The sequence below is a fragment of the Ahaetulla prasina genome, chromosome 2, assembly GCF_028640845.1.
Source record: "Ahaetulla prasina isolate Xishuangbanna chromosome 2, ASM2864084v1, whole genome shotgun sequence".
Lineage (NCBI taxonomy): Eukaryota > Metazoa > Chordata > Lepidosauria > Squamata > Colubridae > Ahaetulla > Ahaetulla prasina.
Window position 1 is genome coordinate 89,907,272 of NC_080540.1, and position 14,366 is coordinate 89,921,637.

General features: G+C 39.3%; 1 protein-coding gene across 1 annotated transcript in view; it reads left to right on the plus strand.

The window, feature by feature from the left end:
- CAMK2A (calcium/calmodulin dependent protein kinase II alpha) overlaps positions 1–14,366 on the plus strand; it is a 177,945-nt gene that overhangs the window by 131,984 nt on the left and 31,595 nt on the right. The window contains exons 9-12 of the mRNA XM_058169649.1: positions 1,131–1,225; positions 7,771–7,893; positions 8,769–8,852; positions 12,995–13,037. Coding sequence (XP_058025632.1) covers positions 1,131–1,225; positions 7,771–7,893; positions 8,769–8,852; positions 12,995–13,037 — 345 coding nt within the window. The remainder of the gene's footprint in view (positions 1–1,130; positions 1,226–7,770; positions 7,894–8,768; positions 8,853–12,994; positions 13,038–14,366) is intronic.

A 14,366-nucleotide genomic window follows, 5' to 3' on the forward strand; every position in this document is an offset into this window, starting at 1 on the left:
CATTAAGGCTTGTTTTCTCCAGCACAGGGAGTGACTATTCCTGATTCCTAGGATTGACTTATTGTAATAAATCCTTGTTAAAATCAAATCATTTATTCCAGCAGTCCTATTTCCATAGCGGAGCAAAACAACTTAGTTGAGGAAATACTCAGATTCCTAATGTAGCCATTATGTAAACAAATTATAAGGGCAGACTGGATTGCCCTCCTTCCTGTTACGCTGAAAGGAAGCAAGGAAGGAAGCCAGAATCTAGTGGTTTGGATTGCCTATAAATAGGTTCCACATCTGAGAGCAAACTTATTTGCCAGAAATCTGGTGTTTTTACTGCAACCTTATTCCCAATAAATCTTAGTAAACAGAGAATTGTTCCTTGTTATTTTCCTCTCATTCTGATAGATGTTAGGAATAAAAGTCATCCTGTTTGAAATTTAACACCTTTTTAAAACAACATTCATAATAAAAATGTTTAAGTGCTTTCATGCTGCAGATTTTTTTTTAAATGACAGGTTGATTATCCTCCTCATCTTTCATCTTTCTTACTATCTATTTCCTTAGCTTCTTATGAACTATAATTTTGTTGTTTATATCTCATGATTTATGTTGATTGCCTTTATTTAGTATCCTATTATGATTTATGCTGTTTGATTATTTACTGAGTTTGTATCTTATGATTGATTATGATTGTATTTTATGATTATGATCACAATTTATCACTTGTTGCTTGCAATGTACACTGAGAGCTTATGTACCAGAGACAAATTCCTTGTGTGTCCAATCACATTAGGCGAATAAAGCATTCTAATTAAGGGAAAAATGAAAAAAAATGCTAGAGATATTTTTACAAATTTTCATGAGGAATTGCGGGTCTTGTTTTCAGGCAAATTATGATACTGATGATTCAGGCTGAACTGCAAAGAGTTCACACTTATCCCTGAATCCTTGGCATTTCAGTTAAGAAGTAACAATTTTATACAACATCGGGATGATGTTGGAAATACAGGAAGATGTTTAGCTCTTGACTCATCTCATTTTTTTTTTGTCTTGTTCACTGCGTAGGCCAATTAAGATCCCCTGTGTCAATCAATTCCTTTCCACTAACTTATGTAACAATGTTCCCTCTGACCACACAGGAGTTATTCTGTATATTCTACTGGTTGGCTATCCTCCTTTCTGGGATGAGGATCAACACCGATTATATCAGCAGATCAAAGCTGGAGCCTATGATGTAAGTGATCCTCCCTTTCATATTCTTCTTCTCTCTCTCGCCTTATTTTTTTTTAAAATAATGTTTTCTCACTTGCTTTATTTATGCATTGGAAATCTAAATATCAATCTAATATTGCAATTAATACATTGGAGTAGGGTTGAGACTATGTTGACATCAACACTTGGGTAATTGGGACTGATAAACCATGATTCTGAACTGCTGTTCAAAGCCAGTTTCAGTCAGTTGTAGCAAACATGAACAATGTAGAGAGATACTGAAAGCTGCAATTCAACAAGATTGGGAAATCATAGACTCTTATTCCAGATTAATGTTCCTCTCAGACTATTTCATATTGTGAGCTTGTCATGAAGAAAGCTGGGCCTTCTGTATTTATTTAACATATGCCACCTTCATCAGGAAAGTCTCTCAGCAGCTTCTGTAGAACAAATGCCGATTTAAAGGTCTACAATATGAGTAAATTAAGAGATGTGGTGGCCCAGTGGCTAAGACGCTGAGCTTGTCAGTCGAAAAGTCGACAGTTCAGCAGTTCGAATCCCTAGTGCCACATAACGGGGTGAATTCCCATTACTTGTCCCAGCTTCTGCCAACCTAGCAGTTTGAAAGCACGTAAAAATGCAAGTAGAAAAGTAGGAACCACTTTGGTGGGAAAGTAACAGTATTCCATGCCCCTTTGGCATTTAGTCATGCTGGCCACATGACCATGGAGATGAACCATGAACCAGTGCTGGTTCTTCGGCATTGAAATGGAGATGAACATCACACCCTAGAGTTGGGAATGACAAGCACATAAGTGCAAGAGAACCTTTACCTTTACCTTAATTTGAATACCATGTTTCCCCAAAAATAAGACCCAGTCTTATATTTGAAATAAGTGCTTGGCCTTATTGCCATGCGCTCAAAAGCCTGATTGGGCTTGTTATCAGGGGATGTCTTATTTTGAGGGAAACAGGGGGAAACAATTACAAAACAACAGAAAAATAAAACTGACTGTTTTTATTGTATCTATAAAAGGGGATGCATGAGATTATAGTAAAGAAGGAATAGCAACAAGGAGAGTTTATGAACAATGGAGCATCTGCTGGAACTTGATTTCTCTGCGTGAGATGGGGTGATTTTTCCTTCCTGTGGCAGCTCCGTATCAAACAAATCTGTTGACTCTGTGGGGAGTATTCTTTCTTTTTAGGGGGGAGTTTAGGTTGGTAAAATGACCTCTTTGACCCCTCTTTCAAACTAGTGGTCTCTCTGTCCAGAATGTGGACTTCCCTGTCTTCAAAATAATGACCTTTTGAAGAGTGGCCATCTATATTAAAAGTAAACGGTCTTCTTTCAACAGCGGGGAAGGGATACAACACTATCTATCCCCTGTCTACCACACAATCCTTTCAGCAGTCCTAAGAAAGTTCCACACCCATTTGCACTCTGATTCAGGTCACCCTGAGAGCACAGATAAACCCCCAAAGTGCCTCAATGACTCTCGGAGAGTAACAACTGACCTCAGAGTCAGTGGTGGGTTTCAAAAAATTTTTACTATTGGTTCTGTGGGTGTGGCTTGGTGGGCGTGGCATGGCTTGGTGGGCGTGACAGGGGAAGGTTACTGTAAAATCCCCATTCCCTCCCAATCAGCTGGGACTTGGGAGGCAGAGAATAGATGGGGGTGGGGCCAGTCAGAATTTTTACTACTGGTCCTCCAAACTACTCAAAATTTCCGCTACCGGTTCTTCAGAACTGGTCAGAACCTGCTGAAACCCACCTCTGCTCAGGGTATTAACAATCAGATGACTGCAAATATAAATCTTTCCATTCCCCACCATTCAATCAGAACTGAAGAATCTTCTTGGATGAGAATTGACACATTTTTAATGGAAAAAAAATAAAGTCCAGTTGCTTTTTGAAAAATACCTTTGGGACAAATATGACTTGGATGATTGAGAATCTCCATAAATTATCTTATCCCATTTCAAACTGCTTTGAATAGAATAGAATAGAATAGAATAGAATAGAATTTTATTGGCCAAGTGTGATTGGACACACAAGGAATTTGTCTTGGTGCATATGCTCTCAGTGTACATAAAAGAAAAGATACGTTCATCAAGGTACAACATTTACAACACAATTGATGATCAATATATCAATATAAATCATAAGGATTGCCAGCAACAAGTTATAGTCATACAGTCATAAGTGGAAAGAGATTGGTGATGGGAACTATGAAACGATTAATAGTAGTGCAGATTCAGTAAATAGTCTGACAGTGTTGAGGGAATTATTTGTTTAGCAGAGTGATGGCCTTCGGGAAAAAACTGTTCTTGTGTCTAGTTGTTCTGGTGTGCAGTGCTCTATAGCTGCTTTGAGGGTAGGAGTTGAAACAGTTTATGTCCAGGATGCGAGGGATCTGCAAATATTTTCACGGCCTCTTCTTGATTCGTGCAGTATACAGGTCCTCAATGGAAGGCAAGTTGGTAGCAATTATTTTTCTGCAGTTCTAATTATCCTCTGAAGTCTGTGTTTTTCTTGTTGGGTTGCAGAACCGAACCAGACAGTTATAGAGGTGCAAATGACAGACTCAATAATTCCTCTGTAGAACTGGATCAGCAGCTCCTTGGGCAGTTTGAGCTTACTGAGTTGGCGCAGAAAGAACATTCTTTGTTGTCCTTTTTTAATGATGTTTTCGGTGTTAGCTGTCCATTTGAGATCTTGCGATATGATAGAACCCAGAAATTTGAAGGTTTCTACTGTTGATACTGTGTTGTCAAGTATTGTGAGAGGTGGAAGTATGGAAGGGTTTTTCCTAAAGTCTACCACCATTTCTACGGTTTTGAGTGTGTTCAGTTCCAGATTGTTTTGGTTGCACCACAAGGCTAGTCGCTCGACCTCTCGCCTATATGCGGATTCGTCATTGTCTCGAATGAGACCAATCACTGTTGTGCCATCTGCGAACTTCAGTAGCTTAACAAATGGATCATTGGAGATGCAGTCATTGGTATACAGAGAGAAGAGAAGTGGGGAGAGCACACAGCCTTGGGGGGGCCCTGTGCTAATTGTACAGGTATTTGATGTGATCTTGCTTAGCTTCACCTGCTGCTTCCTGTTTGTTAGGAAGCTTGCGATCCACTTACAAGTCTGTTCCGTACCTGTAGCTGGTTTAGCTTAGTTAGAAGAATGTCTGGAATGATGGTATTGAATGCTGAACTAAAGTCTACAAAAGGACCCTTGCATAGGTCTTTGGAGACTCAAGATGTTGTAGGATGTAGTGCAGAGCCATATTAACAGCATCATCTGTTGATCTATTTGCTCGGTATGCAAATTGCAAGGGTCTAAAAGCGGATTCGTGATGGTTTTCAGGTAGGAAAGCACTAGCCTTTCAAAGGTTTTCATGACTACAGATGTTAGAGCAACTGGTCTGTAGTCATTCAGTTCCTTGATGGTGGGCTTCTTGGCACTGGGATGATGGTAGAGCGTTTGAAGCAAGAAGGAACATAGCACATCTCTAGTGATTTATTGAAAATATGGGTGAAGATGGGGCCAATTGGTCAGCACAGACTTTTAAGCAAGAAGGAGTTATCTTGTCTGGGCCTGGAGCTTTTCCTGGCTTTTGTCTGTGAAATAGGTCCTGCACTTCCTTTTCTGTGATCACTAGGGGTTGTGAACCCAATGAAATGGGGTCAGTTGTAGGAGGCTTGGCTGTTGTTGGTGTGTTTGAGATGGGGTGGTGGAGATAGGTGGCTGTAGTTTCCTTTCAAACCTGCAGTAAAACTCATTCAGGTCATCTGCCAGTTGTTGATTACCTTCAGCCTGGGAAGGAGGTTTGCCATAGCCGGTGATATTTTTAAGAGTTTTCCACATGTTTGCTGGTTCATTTGCTGAAAATTGATTCTTTAGCTTTTCAGAGTAGCTTCTTTTTGCTGCTCTTATCTCCCTTGTTAGTGCATTTCTGGCCTGATTGTACAGCATTTTATCACCTTTTCTGTAGGCTTCCTCTTTGGAATGTCGTAGCTGCTTAAGTTTAGGTGTAAACCAAGGTTTGTTATTACTGTGTATTCGCAAGTTCCTTGTAGGTACACATAGGTCTTCACAGAAGCTGACATATGATGTTACAGTATCTGTGAGTTCATCCAGGTCTGCAGAGGTATCTTTAAAATATTCCAATCAGTGCAGTCAAAACATGCCTGTAGCTTTAATTCTGATTCCTCCGTCCAGGTTTTCACTGATTTAATTATTGGTTTTATGGCTTTAAGTCTTTGCCTGTAAGCAGGTACAAGGTGAATCATGCAATGATCAGAGTGTCCTACAGCTGCACGTGGTAAAGACCGATAGGCATCTTTTAGTGTTGTGTAGCAGTGGTCTAGAGTATTCTTGCCTCTGGTGGGACAATTGACATGCTGAAAGTATTTTGGTAGTTCTTTCCTTAAGTTTGCCTTGTTTAGATCTCCCAAAACAATGGCCAGTGAATCAGGGTGTTTGGCTTCAGCCTCCATGATTTGGTCAGCTAGAGTTCGTAATGCCTCGTTTACACAGGCTTGTGGTGGGACATAAACAGCAATTAGAAGAAATGAGGAAAATTCACGAGGCGAATAGTAAGGTTTGCAATTGATAATTAGAGTCTCTAAATTGTTGTTTGATGGTGGGCTTCAGATAGTTTTGGTCTGCCTGATAATGATTTTTTTATCCAGGGATCGATTGATGGAGCATGACTCCATTGGTTCTCATTGACATATCAATGGGTCTTGATATCTTCTAGATCATCTGAGAAATTTGTGAATAGGAACCACAACTTTGCAGTGGACCTATTGCTAGCTCTCTCAGATAGATTTCAGATAATGCTGCATCCTCAAAATGGAAGCTGTGACATGGTATCCTCCAGAACTACGTTACGTACAGTATCTTATGCTTTTCAACATCTAGAAGTAGCTGGAGGGAAATAAACAAGAGAGTTGAAGCTGGATGCTATAGTATGTTGATGATACTCTTTCTCCTTGATGTCTTTAGGAAATGGAATGGCCCTCCTGAATGCCTTCCTGCAGTTAGTAATGGGCTAGATGAGGGATATAATTTTTTGAAACTGGACCCAGACCAGAAAGAAAAGCTCAACATGAGGTCCCTATTCTAGACCTGAATCACTCTCTGTTTTTCAAGATTAAAGCAAGGCCAGATGTGCCTTTGATGAGCTCCAGGGACTGCACCAACCATGTTTGTCTTTCTGAAGATAGTGACCTTAGAGTAACAGTGGCCAAATTAATAACCACCAGATTTAAATAGAATAATATCTCCTGTATGGATCTGTTATTTCTGTCTAGTCTGGAACATACTGCACAAACTTGTCCAGGCAGTCATCAGGAGTAAAAAAACTGACTCAAAAGCATGCATGCACGTCACGCACCAACATGCACATAGGTTAACCTCAAAGCTTTACATGATTTAGTTCTAGGCTATAGTTTTCTGATTGAACTTCCACACTTCCTGAGAACTTGTAAAAGCATTTGCCTCTAATTCCTATGGTCCCTTCTGAAAGAATAATGCATGATTGAACTTAGCCCCTTGGAATGCATTGTCTGCAATGTGGACCAGCCTAATACCTTTATTCGTTTTTTAAAAAGACCCTTTCATCTTGAAATTGGTGAATGGGCAAAATGGAGATGGGCAGTTAAGAAATATGAAATATAAATAAATAAATAAATATTTTTGTACTGCATTTCACCGTTGTACTAATTTCCCCCCAGTCAGCAATGAATACAGCTCATCTGTCTGGAACCCATACCACATCTCTGACATTAATACAATTGAACGAGTCCAAAAATATTTTACAAGAAGAGTTCTCCGCTCCTCTGTAAACAACAAAATACCATATTCCACCAGACTTGAAATCCTGGGATTAGAGAACTTAGAACTCCGCTGACTCCGACAAGACCTGTGTTTAACACACAGAATCATCTACTGTAATGTCCTTCCTGTTAAAGACTTCTTCAGCTTCAATAGCAATAATACAAGAGCAAACAACAGATTCAAACTTAATGTCAACCGCTTCAATCTTGATTCCAGAAAATATGACTTCAGTAACAGAGTTGTTAATGCTTGGAATACACTGGAATACACTACCTGACTTTTTAACCAAAAAACTGTCTACCATTGACCTCACCCCATTCCTAAGAGGACTATAAGGGGTGTGCATAAGTGCACAAAAGTACCTACCGTTTCTGTCCTATTGTTTCCTTTCAATATATGTTCCTGTATATAATGTTGTGACAAATAAATAAATAAGTGAAAACTCACACAAGACATGAACTTCTAATTTGTTTTTATTGCTTTTAAAATAATGACAAAAAATAAAGAACAACAAAAATGCAAAGCTAATTAAGATAAAAATACATACACCTAGGCTTCCACCACCCCCTTTGACAATGTGTGTATACAGAATATGTACTTAATCCTTGGACTACGAATCATTTTGGGCTTTTGGTACAATTACTGTCTCAAAGATATCTATTGTGTCTTAATTCTCTCCTGCAGAAGAGAGAATGAGGAGTTTTATCTTCTTGTACTTACAGTTTCCTTCTCCTGAGTGGGATACCGTTACTCCTGAAGCAAAAGACCTCATCAATAAAATGTTAACAATCAACCCATCCAAACGTATCACAGCAGCAGAAGCTCTGAAGCATCCATGGATATCAGTAAGTGCAAAGTGAATCATACTTTTCTTTTCTTAGCAGACGCTTGGATTTTGATAATAATCTCCAGGTGACAGTGCTCTCCCATTTTAAAGTGGAAAGTGGGGGAGGTCTGCAGCATCAAAACCCAGGGCCTTCTAAATCCTTTCATTCAAGCCCTCCAAAACCTTTCAAGTTTTCTTTTGAATTTCTTCTCTCTGAATTGCCCAGAGTCTTTGGGACTTGACACAGGGTTCAAATTGAATAAATAAACATTGTAGTTTTTTTAAAAAGGAGGAAGTAATGATCGTGTTGATTTTAATTTAATTTAAAATTAATTTCTTAAAGAAAATTCCATTTTTGTCCTAACCCCATCTACCTCTTTATCCTGAATCTCCCACACTATTTTTTAAGCATGACTCTTGACCGCAACAATATGTTATTGTTGGGAGGAAAAATTATAACTGCCTGGCAGAGAATATCCAAATTATGTAGAAAAATTTTAAAAGCACATGAGATCAGTCAAGATGATACTCCATTGCTCCTTTAAAAAAAAAATCTAATTGGGATAAATGTTGAATCTTTTTGCAACATTAATGGGGAGCAGCATTCTGCAACAGGTTCTCTTGGTAGAGGCAGGGGAGGGTATATGGATGTCTTTAATCACTGTCTTCTTCATATCACCAATATATTTGAGTCTCTGCAGAAAAGCCAGCTTGTAATGTCTTTCAGTTACAGCAATAGTGTGGAACTGAAGAACAGAAGGCAATCCTGTTTCGCAGATCATGTTTACAATCACACAAAGAAGCACAGCTTCTAATACAAGCTCAGGTTTCTAAAAAAAAGAAGGGTTTTGTATTCATTTTCATTTCTAAGCATGCTTTCTTTATATCTTTTAGCACCGTTCCACTGTGGCTTCTTGCATGCACAGACAGGAGACTGTTGACTGCTTGAAGAAATTCAATGCCAGAAGAAAGTTAAAGGTAATTATGGGACATGGTGCTTCCCTGTTTACTTAATTGGAAGTTGCCACGTTCATTTGTTCCCCATGTTCATGTTCCACATCTTTCAAGACCTGGCTCCATACTAGACTTCTTGCAGGTTTTTATTTATTTATATTCTACAGTTCCAGATGACATCACCTGTAATGGGTAATTTTTCTAAATTTTCTCATCACTCGTAGTCATACTTTTTCCACACATACACAAAAAAAATACCAAATTGGGAAAGACAGACAAAAGAAGGGTTTTAGACTGATGCTGAGCTTGTCAATCAAAAGGTCAGCAGTCCAGCGGTTCGAATCCCTAGTGCCCTGTAACGGGGTGAGCTCCCGTTACTTGTCCCAGCTTCTGCCAACCTAGCAGTTCGAAAGCACATAAAAAATGCAAGTAGAAAAATAGGGACCACCTTTGGTGGGAAGGTAACAGCGTTCCATGCGCCCTTGGCCTTGAATCATGCCGGCCACATGACCACAAAGACGTCTTCGGACAGCTCTGGCTCTTCGGCTTTGAAACGAGATGAGCACCGCCCCCTAGAGTCAGGAACGACTAGCACGTATGTGCGAGGGGAACCTTTACCTTTACCTTTATATTTCTATTTGTATAACTAAATTCGTTTCTATACATGAGATAGACCTGTTCCAGACAGTATTAATGCCATGCCATTAGTTGAGACAGAAAAATTATTATGAGTTTTGCTGTGGTTCTTTCAAAAGTTCTTACCCAAGTGATTTTGTTCATCTGAATTTGAAAAGCTAACATTTGGTCATTTCCCCACTGGGTGAAAATTCTATAGAGATTTTAAAGTTTTCTAGGCCATTGTTTCGCTAAAATAAGGAGGGTAGACTTTATATTACATAAACAGTATCTGGGTGATATTATTAAACTGCTTTAGATCACTTGTCAGGAAATAACTCTATTAACCTGAAACTTTTAACTAAAATCTTAAAAGTAAATATAATCGCTTCTTGGGAGATTTCTGAAAACTGATATTCAATGGAATTCAGATAAATTACATTCTTCAAAGGTCTGCCTTTGACATTTTTAGACTACTTTTCACTCAGCTGGATGCTGCTGTGGGAAAGAAAAGATTCAGTTAGGAGACTTAGCAGTAATGTCGTTATCAGTTTCTAGATTCAGTGTTTTCTTGGATTATTTCTACACATACATTCTATGAACTCTTGCAGATTTCTTGCCTTGGGCTGGACACTAACAAAATTACTGGCTAAGTAATAGATAGTGATCTTTGTTGGCTTTTTATACAGAAATCTGTTGATTCTGCTAATGTAATTTCTCACTAGCTCATACACTTGATTGAAACATTGAGAAATTGTGGATCATCACATAGTCAGCCAGATATTCAGACTGGATTTGACATTTTTATCCACCCATTGAGACCTTCCTAAGGACTTAGACAGGCAAATGTTGAGGTTTTATGGTATTTATGTCACTGGATTATTTACTTTATTCATTAAATATCAAACTCAGTCAACTGAACATTCAAAAATGCATCACAAATACCATTGACTGGTACTAATGGTTGATACGGGTTGCTGCCAGTGTCCTAGGTATCAACCAAGTACCTTCTTAAGATATACAATGTTCCAAGTAGTAGTTGCAGTTCCGCTGGTGTTATTGCAGGAAGCTGCAATTTGTTGATGTATCTTATAAAATTCTTGGACATGGTACCAAGTGCCCCAATGACAATGGGTATCACTGTTCACTGGATGATGATGATGATGATGATTTGTTAAATTCAATTGCTGCTTATCTTGCTGTTGGGCTACTCTAAGAGGTTTATGACAGTAAAAACCACAGAAATGACAGGAAGTATAAACAGTAACAAAATAGTAAAACAATAAAATAAACAATGACAATTCAGTAATAAAAAAATTAAAAGAAATGGAGGAGAAGGGAAGATGGTCAGTAAGCAGTAAAGATCCAGATCCATTTGACCTTTTTATCCTATGCTTCAAAATTATATTTTGAGGGACAATTTCAAATCTATCCATAGCTAGAATAACAGAGGTTATGTGGCATTCTTATGCTAATTCAGCTTTTATTCAGTGCAAGTATATCTTGCTTTTTTTCTGTAAAAGTTAAACAAATACAATGTTCACAAATATCACAAATACCATTCCCTATCACATAAAAGCTTAATCCCTCCAAGACGGAGTGGCTGTGGATGCCGGCACCCCGATTCAGTCAGCTGCAGCCGCGGCTGGCTGTTGGAGGCGAGTTACTGGCCCCAAAGGATAGGGTGCGCAACTTGGGTGTCCTCCTGGATGATCGGCTGTCGTTTGAAGACCATTTGACGGCCGTCTCCAGGAGGGCCTTCCACCAGGTTCGCCTGGTTCGCAGTTGCGCCTTCCTTGATCGGGATGCCTTATGCACAGTCACTCATGCGCTCGTTACCTCTCGCTTGGATTACTGTAATGCTCTCTACATGGGGCTCCCTTGAAGTGCGCCGGAGGCTTCAGTTAGTCCAGAATGCAGCTGCTGGTTATAGAGGGAGCTACGCGTAGCTCCCATGTAACACCGCCTCCTGCGCAGACTGCACTGGCTGCCTGTGGCCTTCCGGTGCATTTTAAGGTGTTGGTTATGACCTTTAAATCGCCCATGGCTTAGGACCTGGGTACTTACGGGACCGCCTGCTGTTACCACACGCCTCCCACCGACCCGCACGCCTCCCATAGAGAGGGACTTCTCAGGGTGCCGTCCGCCAAACAATGTCGGCTGGCGGCCCCAGGAAGGGCCTTCTGTGGGGCTCCCACACTCTGGAACGAACTTCCCCCGGGTTTACGCCAAATACCCGACCTTCGGACATTTCGTCGCGAACTCAAGACTCATCTTTTTATCCGCGCAGGGCTGGCTTAAATTGGGATTTTAATGTTTAAATTTATTAATTTTAAACGGGGTTTTCTTAGTATGGTAAATTTTAATTATTGGGCTAATTTAAAATAAGTTTTTTAAATCGTATTTTAAACTTGTATATTGTATTGTCGGTTTTATTATGCCTGTACACCGCCCTGAGTCCTTCGGGAGACGGTATAAAAATCAAATAAAATAAAAATAAATAAAATAAAATAAACCAATTGCTCAGAATTCTCCATCAAACATGTGGAACGTTTCCTTTTCCTAGGAAGGGAACACTTCCTGCTAGCAGGAAGTACATGACTTTAAAATATAATGCTGGGCTATGGCAAACCAGGCACCTATAATAAATTATTTTATTGACTTACAGAGAATGGCTATGTTACTTCACTAATGCATTGAAGTCTTCCCCCCTGCCAAATGGATGTGATGAGACTGATCTATGGGACAATATTCTTCAGGGCTCTGTGTCGTAATTATATAGTAGTGGTAATTGTGGCAGCTTTTATTTAGAGCTGCTAAATTGAAAGGGAGGAAGAATATATGCTACACATGAGCCTTTGTCAGCATGCCCAAATGCTTTTGTTTTTAATGCTGAAAGTGGAATGACTTTGGGGCATTATAGGGCAATCTTGCATTTTACCACAACACTGAATATGGAAGGGTGAGGGATTGGTTGATCGTTAGGATAATTTCTTCTGTTCTGTGACCTGAGACAAGTGACTGATGCATCCAAAGAGTTTTAATCTGTTGAATGTCTCAAAGATAGATGGCATATTTGAGATTACACTTGGGATACTGTAGGAAATCCTCTTTAATACAGCAAGACATTTATCAGTTACTCTGGTCCCATCAGAGCTCAAGCATTACTTGCTTAGTGGAGAATGGAGTTTCATTAACATTGGAAGGAAAGCTTTTTAATCTCTATGTAAGATGGCTATAATAAACTCTGTGTCCACCATTTGGAAACTTGCAGTTAAAAATCCCTGAGCTAATATCCAGTGACTTGATTTCTGCAAACTGTTTGCTGTTTCTATTAATATCTTCCCTGAACTATATTCATCCTGCCCTGAAACAGGGCCAAAGGTACATTCCCCTTGTAGCTCAGCCAGCTCCATTTTCCATGGGATGTTTTTAAGAAAAAGGAGATATTAGAATAGGCAGAGCTGGTGGGAGGGAGGGATAGCCCTGATTCTAAATCCAACATTGTGTCCTGTTTCCCTTTCTTCCTTTTTGTCTTTTGTGTGTTCCAGGGTGCAATCCTCACTACAATGCTAGCAACCCGTAATTTTTCTGGTAGGTAACCCAACTCTATTTACTTGTTACCTCATCACTTATTGGCTACTAACTTTGGTTAGAAACTATGGATGGTTGCTGCACTAAGACTTCCACAAGCAGGTTTGGACTTTTTTATGTGATTCCCAAATGACTTTTTTTTTCTATGTTTGTTGAAATGTTCATACCAGAAAACAAAGACGAAAAAAAATTACATTTATGTTGTAACCTATACCTGATAGTGGTGACCTGAGGAGAAAGGTCTGAAGATCTTATGTTCATGTTATGTATATTCTTGGACTATGACTTAAATGTATCACCATTTTAGCAAATGATCTGATCACCTATTTCCCTTACTGTATTTTAAAAATACCCCTAAAAGTTCCCATTTGAATGTGGAAGTAAGAAAGAGTTTCTTTGGCAGAAGAATCCATGAGGACATTTAATACAATCTTCACATTCTGTAGCTCTGCAGGAGGTAGTGCTGAAGATGTTGGCTTCTTAAGATTAATTCCTTATAATTTTGTAAAAGAAAGATTCTTTTATGCAGTCTAGTATTCCTAAACAATACGAATAATTTTTCCTTCAATAACCCACCCCATACCCTTTTCTTCACTTAAAGCTGAAAAGCCACTGTAATTAATTATAGCTCAGGCCCCAATTCACAGAGTGTGATAAATGTAAACTCCCTTGGATTAACAGCTCATCAACATAGCTTGAGGAACATCAACTAATCATTTCCAAAGGACATATCTGCATATCATTGCCTGTGTCTCATCATCCAACCGCAGCTGAGGCAGACCAGGGATAGCTTTAAGTGTTCCATTCTGAAAGTAATGTCTTCCCTCTTATCCCATCTTCATGAGTTGGGTATGTTGATGCCATAGAAGAAGTGGCTTAAAATGACTTCTTCCATTCCGATTATTTGATTTATATAGCCGTCCACTTAGCACATGACTCAGAGCAGCCTACATCATCAAGAAACAGCAATATATACAGAAACACATAATAAAAATAAAACACAAAAATATAAACCCATAAGATGAGAATGGAAAGTTTCATCCTATGGGATCATGTCATTCTGTGACCCAGTGCCTGGGGAAAGAATTAAGGTTACTGCCTTTCAAAGGCAAGATAGAACTGGGTCAACTGAATCTTGGGAGGAATGCTGGTCCAAAGGATGGAGGTAGCGACAGAAAGAATATATCCTGGGTCCCATCAAGTGACATTGGCTGAGCAATAGAATCATTATGACCCTGTCACATCTTACCAGAAAAGCAGAAATAAATGGAGCCCCAAATGTGCTTTTCAAAAGGCAGTTCTGAAGAAGCTTCTTGGATGAGAAATGAA